General features: G+C 36.4%; 1 protein-coding gene across 9 annotated transcripts in view; it reads right to left on the reverse strand.

The window, feature by feature from the left end:
* Nucleotides 1-18753, reverse strand: part of RGS22 (regulator of G protein signaling 22) — a 67693-nt gene that overhangs the window by 24373 nt on the left and 24567 nt on the right. For 8 of the 9 annotated variants that reach the window (XM_085053296.1, XM_085053301.1, XM_085053298.1 and 5 more), the window contains 7 exons: nucleotides 17999-18072; nucleotides 17382-17487; nucleotides 15415-15540; nucleotides 13751-13852; nucleotides 7777-7971; nucleotides 3234-3326; nucleotides 2607-2755 (listed from right to left, as the gene is read on the reverse strand). In XM_085053296.1, coding sequence (XP_084909422.1) covers nucleotides 2607-2755; nucleotides 3234-3326; nucleotides 7777-7971; nucleotides 13751-13852; nucleotides 15415-15540; nucleotides 17382-17487; nucleotides 17999-18072 — 845 coding nt within the window. The remainder of the gene's footprint in view (nucleotides 1-2606; nucleotides 2756-3233; nucleotides 3327-7776; nucleotides 7972-13750; nucleotides 13853-15414; nucleotides 15541-17381; nucleotides 17488-17998; nucleotides 18073-18753) is intronic. The other variant, XM_085053297.1, reaches the window with a different exon arrangement.

Consider the following 18753-nt stretch of genomic DNA (forward strand, 5'->3'; position numbering starts at 1 on the left):
TGACAGCTGGGAACATCAGCCCAAGAAATCAACCCCTTTCCTGCCCTGTGTGAAGTGCTAGAGTTTAAGTCAGTCTGCAGTTAAGCAGATAAAAACAATTAATGGTAGAATTTGTTTCTAGGGCTTTTTGTGGGCTGCTTTATCATAAATTACTGATTCTACCACTTATTTAATTAGTCAAAGTCAGTGACAAATAACTTCAATGATGCAATCCTCAATCAATTGTTCATAATATTTGTGTGTACACTATAAATTTAAGTTTGTTTTCATAGGATCATATAATTGTTTTGTTCTTTAAACCAGATGACAGAATAAATGACATATCTACAATTTCAGTTTAGTTTATAAGATTGTTTTCTGACAGTATTTTAATAGCTGAAGTTCTGTGAGCATTTTAGTGAATACATTCACTGTATTTGCAACAGGAAATATGAAACAATGAATTCAGACAAATCTGTTTCAGTTTTCCATTTGGTTAATAACTGGCTTTTTCAAAATATTAATCTAAGAGTAAAACTTTCAAAAGCATCTGACTGATTTAAGAACAGATGTTCTCCTTTCAAAAGTCTTTTGAGATCCTTACAGACTTAAGTTCTATTCAGACTGAAATTCTTTCATTTGCTCGTTCATCACAACATGAGTAAGTTCACCCAAATGCAAGTGATCCAAATTACTGTGGTTTATGGAGTAACTCCTTGGCATCTACCTATGACAACCGACCAAATATGTGCATCTTATTTAAAAAGTAAAATATATAACCTTCGAGTGTGGTTCAATATATAACCATTTAGTGGTGGCTTATCCTGGCATATTGCACTTTTCCTTTTCAAGGGATCAGGAGCACATCTATACTCAATTATCCTATTGAGACCAACAAGTGGTAATTCACTAACCTGAAGTAACATAAATTGTCCTGCAATTGTGTAAATACAGCCTATATTTTCAACAAAGTATTAATTACTGGAGCCTTGTTTAGTTTCTTACCAGAATTTGTATGCAGGTAATCAGCAGCCTGTCCTTCCTGAAACTTGGATCACTTACAATTGGACATTATCAGAACCTTAAGTTTTCATGAAGAGGCAAATGACATGTTTGTTGGTTTTTTTCTGAAATTTTCTAGACTGCATTAGTTCTAGGATCCCTTATAGTACCATTAAACACCTTTATTGTAGTGTGCCAGCTGGCCTTAAAACACTTCTGTGAGACTTTTTCAAATATTTTTCTTCATTATGAAATTTTATAAAAAGAAGGGGAAAAATAAGCTCCATAAAGTAAACATTTCTCTGTCTGGCTCTACCACTTAAGATGGGACTTGTCTGTGATTAACAAAGAAGGAGTAAATACCAGAGGCAATTCAGCATACCTGTCCAGGACCTGCTATTTGCTGATTGCTACCATTTCCCCAGTTAGAGAGGAACCCAAGACCAGTCATCTCCCAACTGCAGTGGGTGAAAGGGATGTGCAAGACCATTGTTGAGGGCAAGAAGAAAATATTAGAACTTTAGAAGCACATGTATAAAAAAATTTATGTAAAATGTACAAAGTAAAAAAATTTGTAAAAAATATATATACCTATATATACTAGGGTTCCATGCTCAAAAGCATGGAACCCTACTGATTTTACTGATGAGATGCATGAGCAAAAAAGTTTGGAGACCACTGCTCTAGAGAACTAACTCAGAAGTCACTTGGCTATAGGCACCTACAGCATGAGAATATCCATCTGAACTCATTACCCACAGTCCGTTTGTAGTCAGTAAGAAAAAATAACCATCTTAGGAATGTTCCATCCAATATGGTTTTAGATGTTACCTTCAGAATTAGGAGTATTGTGTCCAGAAGTGTGTACTTCTCTCTCTGACTACAAAGGGAACCTATTATGTGACAATAAGCAGAAGTGATGACATTGGGTCTTGGCCAGAGGAGGTTTGTGCCAGATGCCCCTTTCTGGGCACTTCTGAAAAAGATGACCAATATCCAGCATAAAGCTATATCAGTGCTTGACTAGAAGCAATAGCCAATACACAAAGCATCAACTCATGGAACCCCAATTAAAAGAAGAAAGTGACAATTTAAGGACAAAAGAAAAGTGTCAGCTTCTGTTTAGATCTTACTTTTTAAACAAATAGGCTCACTTTTTCAACGACCCTGCCTAAGACTGCATCTGCCACAAGCTAGTACTTAAATCTGTTCAGCAAGTACAAAACTGTGGTTGCTGTCACACGGTGACAATAACATGCCTGTGTTCTATTTGTACATTTTTATAATAACCAGTTTTAATTCTTAAAATGTACTAAATTAAATCTGTACTAAAAAAGAGAAAATTTTACTCATTATAGGCTAATTGTTCTGCTCAGAGGTTTGCCACTAATCAAAGCAGAAACTGAAAGCAGAACTGTAATACAAATATGTTCTGACAGGAGAATTTTTACCCAAAAATGTTAAGACAATTCAGTTGTCTGAACAATGTGTGTGTGTATTTCATAAATATGCAAACACATTTTTAAAAAGACTAAAATCTGTCAACATTTAGATAGCCAAGATCTTCAGCAAAGATTTCTTCTGAACTTAGAAACAGGTAAAATAATAATAATGAAGAAACGTACCCAGCAGAATGCTCATTAAGAAAAGCCCGGAACCGTTCTAACTTCTCTTTGTCACAAATCAGGCCAGATAGATTAGAACCTGCCAATTCTTTGGGAACTTGATGCAAGTGCTGATCTTCTTTGAGAGCCCCAGTGTCAGCAACAGTACTCTAAGGGGAGAAATTATTTTGCTTGCATAACTGCTTTTTTCACCTCTGTATTTTGCTCAGTCTAATAATCCTTGCATTAGATAACCCGTCTCTGTAAAATAGCTTTTTGATTGCTGAGAAAATAAATTAAGGCTCCAGCTCCTCGTAAGCTTTACTTTTATGTTTGCTTTAAACAGATCAGTGTGTGCAGGTTCCATAATCAAATAATCCAATATATACCTGTAATTCCCTTGAAATTTGACGTATTTATTCAAGAGTAGGGGCCCAAAATACATTCCACAGACTTTAATTTGTAATTGACAGAAGACCTGTATATTTAATTAACAGAATGGAGGTCAATCAGTCCCCAAAATGAATGGTAGAAGTCAGACTATTTGCTTCTCCAAACTAGCATCTGGTCAGCTTTTCATTGCTGATATTCAAAGTGTTAACCCTCTCTGATAAAGGGTTTGTTTTTGTTAGTAGGTTCTAGTCTTACCTCATCCTTCTTGGAACTACTCACTTGATGCAAAGCCTGGAGATTTTCGAAGTACTCGGAGTCCAGCTGTTGAGTTTCTTCCACCAACTCCACCTAATAAAAATAATATCTTATATCACCCCTACAGTACACATTATAGAAAGATGGAGAACTACATGGGCACTTTGCCAGTGACAGTGGATATAAAAGAATACATTTGCCAGTAATGAGACTGATGTTTAAAAGAGACAACAAGTCACATTCTTGTGACAATTCTACCAAAAGTTCTGGTAAAACAAACTTTTCCCATCAGCATAGGATCCGATGCAGATTTCTACAGAATAGCACTAAATAACTTAACTACATCTTTAAGCAAATAACTTTCTATTTAAAAAATTGCTAAATTATATTATGTACATAATATATTGTGTATATGTTATATTGTGTATATTGGATCAGACTTACCATCAAATTGTATGTCAAAGTGCCACTGAGAAGCAGGAAAACAGTTCTTAAAACTAGGAATCTCAATGGGAAATGTAAAAAAGACAGAGTGCCACAGATTTGGAGAAACAGAAATTTAAGATGAGAAAGATGTTTAAATATCTAAACAATGAAGGTGAAAGCTTTCTGACTTTCAGTCTTGTCTCCTTCCCTAAATAATTAACTGTGTGTGATTTGAATTCATGAAGTATCAACATATTTTAACGTAATTAGAAGCTGCATGTCTATGTATGTAACTAAAGCAGTTCTCCATGTTATGTACAAACAATCAGTAACTGCACAAGAGATATTTGGTGACCGTCCTGACTGACTAAACCATTTGAATGCAGATTTTAAGATATTCAGCAAAATCGAGACAATGCCTTACACTGATTTGCATGTCCATTATGAAGATTAGAAAGCTGTGATTATCTTATACAAGTGCTTATGTTTAGATTAATATTCATTACACTTTCATCTAAATGTGAATACTACACCAATCGTGTTATATGAATGTCTTCAGGCTCAGTGTAACTTTATTCCATTGTTATAAAGTGCTTTGGGCTATTCTTTCCCTTAAAAGAAAACAGTTGAAAAGTAAATAGTAAAATTATGCAGAGCATTTTTTGTAAAGTTTAAAGAGAAAGCAGATAGAGGCAGGATGATAATCAACAGTAAAAAGAAACTCTCCTGATTTCATGTTTCATTTAAAGAAAAATGTAGATAAATATACTGAACGTGTCCCAAATAAACAGTTTTGGACTCACCTAATTCGTGATAAAATATCTTGTTTCATTATGGGCCAAATATGTCCTGCTATAGAGTAGAACAAAGGAGAAGAGGAGAGCCAGGGACTGAACAAAATACAAAGCAGACCTTGTCTTTGTGCTTGGGAAGGAGTGTGTCTAAGTATCAGCCTGCACCTAGTACAAAGAGACTCTAGTGCCTCCTAGAACAGGTCATTTTATTTCTGTGTATTGTAACTCTTCACAAATGCATGTATTGCACAGTCAAAAGAACTTGGTTGTTTTTTGTGCTCTGATTAAGATGTCTGTGTTATTAGAGCACTGAGAAATCTGCACATAACTACACTTACAAAGCAAAGCATCCTCTAATCTGAAAGGTCAATAGATTATCCATTGGTTAACTCAAGGAGATATAAACTGACACACATATTACCTGAAAGGAAAAGTATATCTCTTCAATTTTTACTTTGGAGGAATCTTTCCATCACGAGAAGCATAGTATAAAAACACAGTATTCAGAGAGCTCAAAAGCAGACTCCTTTTTATGCAAAAACAATGTGTAAAACCCTCAGCTGTGCCGATGACTTGACTCAGTGAGGGCCAGCAAAAGACACTAGACAACTGGTACAGATAGTACACATGGAAAATACAGTTACAAAAGACTAAAACTAGTCTGATAGTACATAAAATTTCAGATTCATGGAAAGTATCAATCAATTCCAAGGTGCACTGCAGGTCATAAAGAATTATAGTTGGAATAGCTTTGAAAAAATAGTTTATCTGAAAGGTTAGAAAAGATGTTGAAAAGCATAGAAAATATTTTACAGATGTGTTTGGATTAGTATATTTCATTTTACTAAGTTTTTCAAACTTTCAGAGTTTCTAAAGGATATTATGTTATCACAGGATAAGAGGGAAGGTCCCCTTGTGAATTAATTAGAAGGTAGAAAATCAAAACCAAAGAAATGAATAACTTCCATTATGGGGTGGGGTTCCTATTGGAGTCTCACAGGGATCGGCACTGTGGTTGTTTTTTAAACATGCAGAAACTATCTGGAAAAGGAGGTGAGTGAGGAGACAACAAAGTTTGCAAAATGATTCCACAGAGCAAAAAATTAAATTGACTGTGAAAAGCTGCAGGATATCAGGACACTTTAGCATCTGCATGATAAAAGGCCAGCTGAATTCAATGATAATAAACATTAAGTCATTCCAGTGAGCTCCAAATTAGGGCTTTCCATTAGTAGTTATTACTTGGGAAGGAAATCTTGGAAGAATTGCAGATGGCTATTAGCTTACATTTTGCACATCCACTCGAAGTTCACCAGGAGTCAAAAGGCAATTAGAATGATAGAAACAATTAGCAACTGAGAAAAGAGCACAACAGAAAACATGGTTCTGCCACTGGATAATCCTTAGTGAATCCAGACTTTGAGTACTGCTTGCATCTCATCAAAAGCATATAAAATAACACATACAGATGGGGCAATAAGTGCAACAAAGGAATGGAACACCTTCTGCAGGAGGAGAGGTCAAAGTGTCTAGGATTCTTGAGCTTCAAGAAGACCTAATTGAATTGAGATACAACAGAAACTTGAAAAAGCATAACATTGAGACTGGGACAAGATAACAATTGTTCATTTCTTCCATATACAAAACTAGGGCACCAGGTGAAATTATCAGGGAGGGGCTTGCAAACAAATCAAGATAGGCATTTTTTTCTCCTATTGCATGACTAAACCACGAAACTCACTTCTACAGTGAGGCTGAAGATATATCACTCAGGATACATTTTACAGAAACCCATGGAGAGCAAAAAAACTCATCAAAGGCTATTAAAATCAAAAATGTGGATAAGACCTCTGTTCCATGAGCTTCCTTGGTTGCAAAGTGCTGGATATGGCTTTATGTTTCTTTTCTGTTCTTATACTCGATTCTTAAATGTTTAATACTGGCTACCACCTAACAGGCTTAGAAGATCATTCTCAACTTTGATGTTAGGTATCTATTCACCTGGTTGTTCTTGCATGTATGTAACAGAATCAAAAATATAATGTACTACAAAACTGTGAAAGGATTTCAAAATATTGTGTAGGGGGCAATGTAGGCATGTTATTACAAGCTGACAGAGTATCAGCAGTAAGTGATATTTCCTATAAACTGGAGATGCTTCATCTAAGGTCACAGTGAAGAAAAACTGAAACAAGAGCTAACTTCCTGCCCTCCTGATTCCCCACTGTAAGTTTCTCCTTCCATATCAAAGAGAGAGATGCTAAACACTCAGAAATCATAGAATCTATGACTGCTATGACTGCTTTCCTGGGAGCTGTTCCAGTGCCCAGCCACCCTCTGGGTGAAGAACCTTTTTGTAATATCCAACCTGAACTCCTCTAACACAACTTCAGGCCATTCCCTCAGATCCTGGGCACTGTCACTGGGCACCACAGAGAAGAGACTGGTGCCTGCAGACCATTTTGTCTCCCCTCAGTCTCTTCCTCTCCAGGCTGTACAAGTCACTCCTCATAGGCTTCCCCTCAAGGCCCTGCACCATCTTCATAGCCCTCCTCTGGACACTTTCCAATAGCTTTTTATCCTTCTCATACTGTGGCTCCCAGAAGGAGTTTGACCTACAGCTAGCAACTTGTAGTAAGTTTACAAAGAACAGAAAGCCACCACTGTCATCACCATTTCTTGTTCTTATTTGTCAAATGCAGAGTCAGGATTGACGCCATCTCCTCTGAGCTCCATGAGCATACTCAATTCAAGCTTTCAGAGCATTCTGGGATTAGAACTGATTCACCTCTGATCCACTTATTTAGAGCAGCAATCTAAAAAGTGTTTGGGGCAAGTACAGCTGGATCACCATATTACATTTCGTCTATGCTAAGCAGTAGCTGCACTTAAATTCTAAACACCAGAAATGCCTACTGTCACTGCACTGACACTCTAGAAAACCACCTTGTTGTGTGCTTATCATTAAGAATATAGACTACTTGTGGGCAATCCATCATAAAAAAATTACTTCTGATCAATGATACGATTGCAGAAACATGAGACTTCCTGAGTGCAAAGAGAAGTTTTACCAGCAAGATGTGTTCTTCCCTAATTCACAGGCCAAGAAGTCTATGAAGCCCACACCTTCCTTTCACATGAGAAGTGTGCCCTCCACAAGAAGCTCAGCCGATTTCCATATATTAGGATAGAAAGGAGTGAGTAAGTAAAACATCTTGTAATACTTGTCCCTTCCTGAATATAAATACAAGAGTCACATATGAATGCTCTTGTGATTTTCTTCCCTGAAATAAGAATTTTTCATGGTGTCATCCAGATATTACCTTTTCATAAGTATATTTGTCTGCTTCCATCATCTTCATCCATGGTTCCAGCAGAATAGTGAGGATGTGCTCTTCTGCTAGGTCAAAAAGGTCCTCAAAAGCTGGGTCAATTTTCTGATAAATCATATTTTTCTTATCCTGATGAAGTCCAATGTCCATACAGGCAGATGGAGCAATGTAAGTTGCATAAACGAACTACAATAGAACAGAAGAAAACTGTTTCTCAGGCATCATCCATTTCAGTGGTCACAGACCCTTGAAGGAGAGAATTAATGCATATTTGTCCCCCACTGCCCTGCTGTATGTTCTGAACATATATCTAATTACAGCTACCTTATTTTTACTAGTATTAGTACTTTGTCCACAATTCAGTTACTGACATAACAGATCCCCCTACCATTTTTACTCTTACTTGTTAAAATGGTTAGATCACAAAGTAACATTTAATGCAATTTCACTTGGATATATCTGGCTGATACTTAGATTCAGATAACTACAATTATTACAGCAACTGCACTCTTCATGAAGTCACTTTTGTTTTGCAGAATATGTGCTGGGCCAATTAGTGAAGACATCTTACTTCTTCTAAGAGATGCAATTTGTAAATTTGAGGTTAAAGCTCATAAAAAATGATACCATTTCATTCTGTGTGGAGGTTCTCTCATATAGTTTTTTGACAATGGTGAGACTCTTATCACAGTATAGCATCCATGCAGGAGATGCCACTGCACAACTAAGGTCTAAGCCCTTACCAAAGCAAGAATTACAATATGCTTCTTATCTGAAGCACACAGAGTTTGCCATTCAACATGTACAAAGAGCAGAAAACTGAACCTGGAGAATGTTTCCTTCTCCCTAACAGCTCATTCTTGAAGCAGAGTCATGTTTTTATTTATTTCCATTTTTTTATACAATCCCCTATGAAAATTCTTATTTTCTAAATGTTTCATAAACTGTGCTATGAAAATGAACATCAAAAACTCAGAATAAAACACCTTTTTAATAGTAATATCTTGGAAGAGGATATTCCAGAATATCTTTCTAAACTTCATGATTCTGACTGCAGCTAGGAACTCAAATGAAAAAGATGCTGCCAAAATATATTTCATAAACCTATAAATATTTTCTCTTATAAATATTTTCTCTTCTTCATATTGTTAAACTCTAACTAAATTTCAAACATACAGTTAGGGACCAGATTAGTAGCATAAATCAGAATTTCTCTCTAGGATAGCACTGACAAGCCCATTTTCACTATTTATTATCACACAGGTTTGACAACGAAGAGTTCAGGATTCCAATAATTCTCATCTTCCCTATGTTGCTAAAATCCAGCTGTAACTAGCAGATGTAAAAAGCAATAGAAGAGAAGAAAATAAACGTTTACTCTGTGTTTAAGCAGTAATAAAAAACTGGTGTGCTTAGGTTTCAAGCACAAGGGGAGAATGTTTGACTACATTAAATAACAAAGTTTCTGTTTGTTTTAAATTAAATGCTGATTTATCAGACTCCTTCTTTCAAACAGCAACAGTAATAGAGTATATCCCCATTATTTTGGACCATTACAATTTGAAACAAACCTTTTAGATTCTCCCGGTATTAGATCACTGAGGAATATAGAGCTAGGATGGCTGACATCCATGCCTCAATTAGCTCTTGTTATGATTACTGTATGTATTGTGTATGCAGGATTCTACACTCTTTCTACGTTTCTACATTTTCACTCAAAGATTGTTTGTGTCTACTGTGGTCCGTGTCATCAGTGCAATAATGATATGCAGCTGCAAGGTGTTAAGGTCAGAGAAAGAGGGCATCCATAGGAAGAGGCCTAGCTAAAAACAAGACCACATTTATCCTAAATTAAACCCTTCTCAGTAAATCCCTATGTACATTTAAATTTAATAGCTTTAATTAGATTCACAAGGATTTCAAAAGCTGAAAGTTATTTTGAAGAGCCCTAACAGTAGGAAAGTTTCAGTTAAATAATGTTAAGTCTGATCCAAAATATTTAATGTATAAAATTAGCCAAATTAGAAGGGACAAGTCCAATTATATAAAGATGTGGTATCTTTAAAAACGGCCTTTTTAAAGCAGGGTTAACCATTTCAGTTGTCATTAGGACCATATTGCTCCACATGTTATGACTTATCACACAAGGGATCTGTAAATTGGTAAAAAGCTTCAAAAAGAGGTCTTCACTATTTTAACACAAATTAACCTGGTTCCTTATATGAGTGATTATTTGAGCATAGTTTTAATAAAATAAAAACAAACACACCACTTTTTTCTTGGGTGGAATTCCTTTACTCCATGATTTTGTACAAAATAGCTTAACTTGAGTATATTTGCTACTCTTCTTTAGAGCTGGCAAAAAGTATCAGCCTACCCAGTCAGAAATTGCCCAGACTAAGGAAGTGTTGACCAAAAGCTCTGACAATCTGCTCACATAAACACTGTTGTAATATATTGCCACATTAGGTACTCCCTTTTCAGGCTGCTCTGCCTGCAGAACTGCCCCCAGTTCTGTATAATTTCACATGCAAAACCAGAACATAATGAAGTTGGATATTTTTCTCTAGAACCTATAGTTAGGGCTGGCAATACACATGAAGCAAAAATTCAGATGTGGCTAAGCTAGCTAAAAGAATGCACTTTTCCAAACTCAATGAACCAGACCCTCAGTGGTATAACCATTATGGTCTCTTCACTTTTGAAGGATGCATATTTACAGTGTCTGAGGATTTGGCATCCTTTTACTTGAATTCTTGTATGAATCCATTGCTATATGATTTGACCAAGTAAGTGAATACATGCACTTGCAGATAGGAGAGAAATGAGAAATAGTTTTCATTCCTGTGTCCCTTGCACAGGGTTGAGGTGCACCTGTAGATCTGCACATATTTGATTGCAAGGACTGCAGGAAAACTAACTGAGAAGAGTTCTAGATATGTCAAAAAAGAGGAGAAGTGTCTGTGTTCACAGCCTTCAACACTGAGCAATGCAGTTTGCAAGACACATTTTATAAAAAGTAATAATCATAACTTTTTTTTATTCCCATGTCATGGAATTCTTGAGGTTTTCTCATGGAACATTGAAACTGTTATATTGGTCAATCTCCTAAGGGATCAGCTGTAAAAATTACATTAAATGAACTTACAAGTTAACAAATTCATACAAAAATCTGAAGTATATCACATCAAATGTGTATCAAACTTCATTGATTCATTGTTTTGTTCCTATTGAAAAACACAGAATTTTTCTACCTGCCAGCTATAAAATTCTCCTATAAATGTGAATATGTGGTGGATTAAACTCAAAACCTTATCTGGAAATTGGTCAGTTTGCATATTGGAATTACTTACAATTGCACAAACCTGATTATAAAAAATGCTCAGAAAATTCAGATTAAGACTTTGGCCTTATTTATGACTTTCCAAATCAGAGATTGTACAGGCCTTGGATTTTGGTGTGAATTCATCCCCAGATGAGAAGGCTTTGATAAGGAATTTCAGAATGACTGAAGTGAAGTAAGAAATGCGAGAAAGATTTAAGTCCGAGTGCTTTGTACTGCTGCCCAAAAGCTCTGATCTAAATGAGGGGCTTGTGCAGCTGCTTGGCAGAATCATATGATGGAAGAATGCAATGCACTGGCTGATCTTAAACACAGAGACTAAACTGCCTTAACCTCCATCATCACTTCCCACTAACATAAATCTTGTATCTGACCCTAAAAGTTCACAGTAATGAGGATTCGCATTATCTAAACTGATTCTAGCGTTAAAATATTGTACTTCCCATAACTGTATTAAATTTTCTAATTCTAAATAACTTTTTTTTAATTAAAACCCAACATTACACATTTATTTATTGGTTTTAGTTTCAATTTTTTTTTACACTCCTGTGCATATGTTTATAGCGCATAGCCATGTATGTTCCTGGATGAATACAGGTACTTGTCATTATTCTTATCCATCAGATTTCATTCTCACTGTCATTCCTTTCTCCGGGTGAAGGCATATATACCTTGGAAAGCATTTTATTACTCTATCGTAAAGCTGAGACAACAATGTCTAACAAATAACACAATGAGGAGCAGATACACAGCAATCAAGGTTTGTTCTTGTTTTTAACAGGAAACAGGCAGCACACATATGGAATACTCTGCGTGTCTCTGTATGTCTCCTTCTGTAATAAATGGTAAAATATATATGACAATGTGTCATGCCAATCTGATTCACATTCTCTTAGGAGTACTTGGAGTGACTGTCTTCTTATGCCAAAGGTGAGTGCAGCATTTGGGAAAGCATCCTTTCCATAAGCAGACTCCATAGACTGGTTGCAGCTTGACTCTTTAATGTGTTCCAATGAAAACAAGTATAATTCTTCTGCAGCCTTAAAAGGCAAGCTGCAGAATGATACCAAATGTTGCAGCACATGTGTTGATTTGTTATGTTACATTTCAGCTGTTAGTTATGCTAATGGAACAGTTTCACATATTTCGTTTTGATGTATTTACTTTAATGGCTATGTGTATGTACTGTCTGCAATTGCCTGGTAACACTGATTGCACGATGTTCTGCTGTCACCACCAGGCCAACACTGGAAATAAGATTAGTAAAAAAGGCCTGGGCCTTCAATTTTCAGCCAGGCAACCACTGCAGAAAGAATCTAAACTGGTGTGAAATGAAACCAAAATGAAAACCGCCAGGGACCATAAGCTAAGCTTTGGCCTGCAACAAAACACATGAGAAAATGGTGACACAGACTAGATATGATCAACTTGTGTATCTGCTGTGAGGAGGTTTCCAGGCACACACAGGCCTGGACAGATGCAGGACACAGGTCAGTCTTAAGAGGACATTCAGCTGCCCACAGCCTTAGGCCATTAAAAGAGCAGGAGGGGAAAACAACTAAATAGGGTAGCAGTTCAGTTTACCCAGTAAGAGACAGGTGAGAGGGAGGAATCCATGCCTTGGCCTCTGCTTGGAGTTTCTGTACAAATAAGACTTATTCAGATGAGAATTCTGGACAAATATGCAAAATTCTGTCATTTGCCCAGTAAAACCTCTAAGAAGGAAAAGAAGACAAATTCAAGGATGTCCAGATGCTCAGTAGCATGTTATATAAAGAGACTATTCTCACCTGCTCTCTACAAATATTTATTCCAATGATATGTGAAGCAGCTTTGCTCTATTACAGTATATATTGAAATATGTAGATAGGATATACCCTTACACAAGGTTTACAGAGGAAAATCAGACAGAAGTTTCACAAAGTGATTTTAAAAGTTCCTTGGAGTTTTTCTAACGATATCACACTGTTGCAGTTTCTTTTCCTGATGGAATCAGTCTACTCTGCCATCAGCACCACTGTGGTCTAAGTGCATGCTCAATTAGAATACTCATTTATAGGAAGTATCAGTTCCACTTAACATTAAATGACGATCTAAAGATCTATTAGGGGGCTGATAATCATGGTAAAGGTAATAATGAAGCCCTGACAATCATAAAAATTAAACAGGGCTGAAAAAGACCCATTTTCATTACTAAGGTCTGATGTCTGTACTATGAGATCTGCAATTCTAACCCACACAGGAGATGGAAGGAAAGGAACAGCACAATTAGATGGTTTAGAAAAAATACTATCTCTGATGTTAACACTAAGCAGACAGTTTCCAAATATGATGCAGTGTAGCAAAGGGGAGTTTAGGTAAACTGAGTATGCTAGATAAAACTGGGAACAGGCTGCAAAGCCTGGAAATCAAGCTATGCATGTTTAACATTTGAATCAAGAAATTCCATGGAAACAATCCAAAGAGCTTCTTTTATTCTTCACAACACAGATATACTTTGGTGTGGGTTGTCAAGATTTAGAAACTTTTCTATCTTCTTTTCAGTCTTTACACTGAACAAATGCATTTGTGAAAGGAATGAACAAATGTATTTTTGAAGGAAAGACATTATTTACAACTTACTTGAGCTTGCTTGCATATTGGAGGAGGTTGAAGGGTTTCTCGGCAAAATAGCTGATGATAAGCCTGTACGTCGAACCAAAAGTACACACAGTTCTTCCACAACTAGAGATGAAAAATATTGTAAGTTATTGCTACCCAAATATCCCAATTTTTTATTAAGTTGACCTTCCAATGCAAGCAATTATTTAGCTCCTTGGGGTCATCATAAATCAAGCTCAATTTAAGATGGATTTAATCTTCTGTTGCATACTGGCAGAAGGACAACATATTTAACAGCATTGTCACAGTGATACTCTATCTTTTATTGTATCCTTTATGCATAATTGGCCATTAAAATCATTAACATTGTAGTTAACATTTGAAGAGTAACCACTTTTCAGTGGCATAAAGCCAGCGGTAAAGAAGAGATGCTGATAATGGCCACAAAGAGTTTGTCCCATGGTAAAATAGCATTTTGCAGCAATAACCAAAACAATTAAATACTGTGTACTTGACATATGTTACTGGGACTATCATTACATTTTTATTACACACAATTCTGAGACACAGAGTCATGGCTTCATTTCATAAATTCAAACAGCAAAAGATTTTTCAGAAGGAGTCTAGATATTTCCCCAAGTCCACTTTTTTAATCATGTCTTTGTGGGGTTCAGACCTTAAAAATAGCCTGAAACCTCCATCACTAACCAATAAAGAAAGTGTTCCAAAAACATAGGGGTGGAGAACTTTATTCCAGAAACTGTAGCCTTCCAGACCTGAAACATGACTGAAATAGGCTTCACAGCCGAAGAGAAAACTTTAGGCAAATAATTTTGAAAGGAGTCTGGCACCTGTAAAGGCTAAAAACATGTGGGTGGATGCCTATCTCCAATATAAGTTTCTTGTGTTTTGATTTCTATCTATACACATTTAGCATTTTTAGCTGAAGGTATTCAGCTTTGGAAACATTGGATCCTGATTTCTAGAAGCCAGAGACATTTCTAGCTACTGCTGCTGGATTCTGTGTTGTGCCAGCGGTGAAACAGATGTCCATCTTGATTGCATTCAAACCTCCCCTAAAGACTCCATTTTTCTACAAAGCTACTAAACACTAACTCAATATTCATAACTTGTTCCAATCCACTCCAATCCTCAATTTACACCCAGCAATGAATGATAGATCTGCTGACTACATAGAAGAAACAGTGTTATGTTTCTCAGAAATCCAAGGAGTTTCATGGAAGCATAAGGACATTTTTAAAATATTGAAGATTTTGGACATCACTAACCCAAAAAGTAAGAAGAAAGCAGATTACCGTGAGCAATAGCACAGCAGATTTTCCATCTTTTTCAAAAATGTTTTTTTGTGGGTTAAGACCTCATTTTTTCCCACCACGTTAGGGTTAGTTTTTAAAAATTATTAGTCTTTTTTTTATCCCTGATGGTACAATAATAATTCCAATAGGTTTGAGACAGTAAGAATCTGACAGCTTGGTTAAGACCTGTCATTAGTTTGCATATATACATTAACAGTTTATTGTTGTTAAGGGATTGAAGTCTCACAAGTAATAATTCATCCAGTCATCAATCTTTCTTTCTTCATTTTTTCAGTCTGGTTGCCCTCTATAACTTGGCATTCAGTCAATTGCGGACTAAATTATCACAGGGTAGGAAAATATTCATACCTTATTCCCTGAATTCTCGCAGAATTGTGTAAAGTAGTAGCCTGCTCTGTTCTCCAAATAAAGAGACTGTAGCATGCGTTCCATTCCTGATCCCCTGAAGACAACCCTGCCAGCAGCACTTTTTCCCTGGACAAATAAAACATAGTTTTACAAGGAATAACAGGCTTTCATTATTTTCAAATGTCAGTACATTGCAATGGAGGGCCATGAAGTGTATTCATCCCAAGGAAGTATACTCCACTTTCTACTACATAGGCAATTGATCAAAGCCCTCCATACCATTTTGCCACTAAATATTCACATCCAATGGAATAAATCTGATGACTGAAGACATGCAGAGTAGCTAAGTGATCATAGCATCCCTTAGGTGGTTCCTCAATACTTAAAACAGAAAAAAAAACCTGGCCTTAATTCTGTCATTAAGTCTTTAGCTCTGGGGAATTCCAGTGATAGCTGTCGAGAGCTGTCTCAGCTCAGACTACTACCTTTTGAATTAAGAGAAGTTAAGAGATGGTTATTTGGTCACGATTCAGAACGTTTAACTATCATGGAACTAAAGATATGTCTTCTGGGGTTACACCACTGACATGAGCAACAGAATCATGATCAATTGAGGGAACAAGGAATCCATGCTCATTACTGCGGCTAGCTCATAGAGCATTTGAGGAAGAATACATCCATTTTGTCAGTGCCCACAGAGAAGCCAGAAGAGGCTTCTGTAAGTAGTAAATTAGTCTCTGATGATCACAAGTGAGGAATTACAGCTGACATGCAGTCTCTGATAGCAGAAGTGAAAGCAGATGAGTATGGTGGCTGGCAATCAACTTCATTCCAAATAGTAACAGGCATGGAGAAGGGTAGGAGGAAACCAGACTTTTGAACCAGAGTAGGAAGATCTCCCTCCCCAGTATGAAATTAAACTATGAATCCCTGCATTGCCCTTTGCATCATATTTGTGATGGCAGATTAGGGGGTCTTGACTGCAGGTTCCAGTTTAACCCTGTAAGTGTAAATGTAGAGTATTTTCCTCCCTCAGTAAGAGGAAAACTGCATGTGACAATGTAGAAAGACTGATAATTCATGGTGTGAAGTTTTGCTGAATATACATTTCTAACTGCAAATGTCCCCTAATTGCAAAGACTAAACTTTTTTCTGTCAAAAAATAAAAATAAAATGATTGCAGTGAAGTTATAAACAAAGTGTGATTTTTATGTGCAAAACAAACAAGCATGTGCTCAAGTGCTCAGCAAGCCCCATGCACATGTGAGTGGGCTCAGATTTCTTAACATGTTTTTTTCTTTTAGTTGTAAGGCTATGGGTATCAATGCCTCCATGAAACAGCAGGCTGTTTTAAGACCATTCCACAAATGAGAAAGGTTTTGGATATATTTTAGATTGCCAGACATTGACATCTCACATGTTTGATTTGTCAGCACTTTAATAGTTATTGAGAAAAGGCTCATCTATGCAGCATTTCTCTCCTAAGGTTTGCTCAACAGAAGATCTGCTTAGCAGGCAATAATTCAAGAAAAAAAAGAATGAAGGACACAAGCAATAAAGAGGGATTGTACAAATGAAACATTTTTCCTCTTATGAATGTTACGATTTTAATGACTTTCTAAGGCAGATTTAGTTTTCACTGTAAGTCTGATATACTTTCCTAGGCAATGACTTCACTGAAGCATTTATCCAGAGAGTTTTCCATAATAGCCTACTGAACACATGGTCACTATGGAGAAGATCAACACTTTCTAGTGAAAATAAACCTCTGTATGTGCCATGGTTTCCTATCAAATAAGTGACAGATACAACAGAGAAAATGCTGACATTCTAATTATACTTCTGCATAAAGCATTGACACTCCTAAAATTAAACCAATTTCTCTCCATTGCTGACTACTTCATGCTGCAGAATAAAGTGTTTTAAGCCATGATTCAAGACAACTAGTATTTTCAAGCAGTACTTACACGGAGCAGCTCAGCATAGGTGTACTTTCTATGACTCTGGTACTCTGGGCCTTTCGTACCATCCAAAGCTAAGCTATGAATCATGTCTGTGCTCACTGACGTTGGCCTGGATCACAAACAAAAAATTTTTCAATACATATTTAAGAAAAATCTCAGACTGCTTATAGAATAAATAAGAAGAGGCAAAAAAGTGATGTAACGACATAGTGAATAGTAGAGGAAAAAGTACACAGAGTTCAAATTTACAATAAAAAACATGTAGAGGAATACTTTTTTCATGTGGCCCTGAGGAAGTCATTGGCACTGCATGATTTTGAGGGTTAGCATTTGAGACAGGTTAAAAGAGTATTAACGTAGAGAATATCGACTATTATATAAGAGAAAACACTTGCATTTGGGGAAAAAAACCCTTTTGTGTTGTGGCATAAACAAGAGAGAAACTAAGCAGCCAGGAAGGAATTCTCCATGCAAACAATCTGTACCATAACTGTGCTTCACTAAGCAGATAATTGTATTACTGAAAAGTACACATGAAAAGAGTAGAATCTAAAATACTTTCATAAATATTTGAGGTATATTGGTGTGCAGAAAGATACGCAAGGGATTTCAGTACTTACCACATTCTACTGCTAGAAATATCCCTTCCAAGAATCTGACTTTCTGTGAGAGTAGATGGTAATCTTGATGATCTCTTCAAAGAGAAATTTGGTTTAGCTAGTTTTAATAAAGTCGATTGTGAGTTTGTTCTACTTTTCTAGAAGACATTACAGAAACATAAAGCAATTCTGATTATTTTTCCACCTTTGTGTTTTCTTAACGTGTTCTCAGTAACTGCTCAAAAACAGTCAACGGCTTTCAGGACTTGGAAAGGATTCTTCCTTGTCAATCACAATATGTAAAATGGCAAGTTGCAAAAATCTCTGAATATTTTTCAAGATTTTTCAGCCTACTTAAATAACCATTACAGCTTAAAAATCCATTTTAACAGGTAGAAGTGTGTTACAAGCACATTGTACAGAACTACATGGAATGTCAGGTGAAGACCATGTGAATATGTTTTGTGAAACTTTAGCAATATTATCTTAAGTCAGCTCACACTAGGATACATACAATCACTCAGACTGGGAGAGAAGGGGGTGATTCTGTCACACCATCAGTGATTATTTTAACAAAATCCTGCTATGACCTTTTGGAGATGCCAATTGCATTGAGTGCCCTCAGATATTCACCCAGAGCTGCTGCTCTTTGTAAGCTCTTGCAAGGCCAGTGTAGCTAGAACATTCAAAAGTCCATATTTCTTATGAAAAAAAAGGAAAAAAAACCCAAAAAACCCAAAAAACCCAAAAAAAACCCCCCACCAAACCAAAAAAAC

This window comes from Lichenostomus cassidix, chromosome 2 (assembly GCF_008360975.1).
Source record: "Lichenostomus cassidix isolate B80296 chromosome 2, HeHo_3.0, whole genome shotgun sequence".
Taxonomy (NCBI): domain Eukaryota; kingdom Metazoa; phylum Chordata; class Aves; order Passeriformes; family Meliphagidae; genus Lichenostomus; species Lichenostomus cassidix.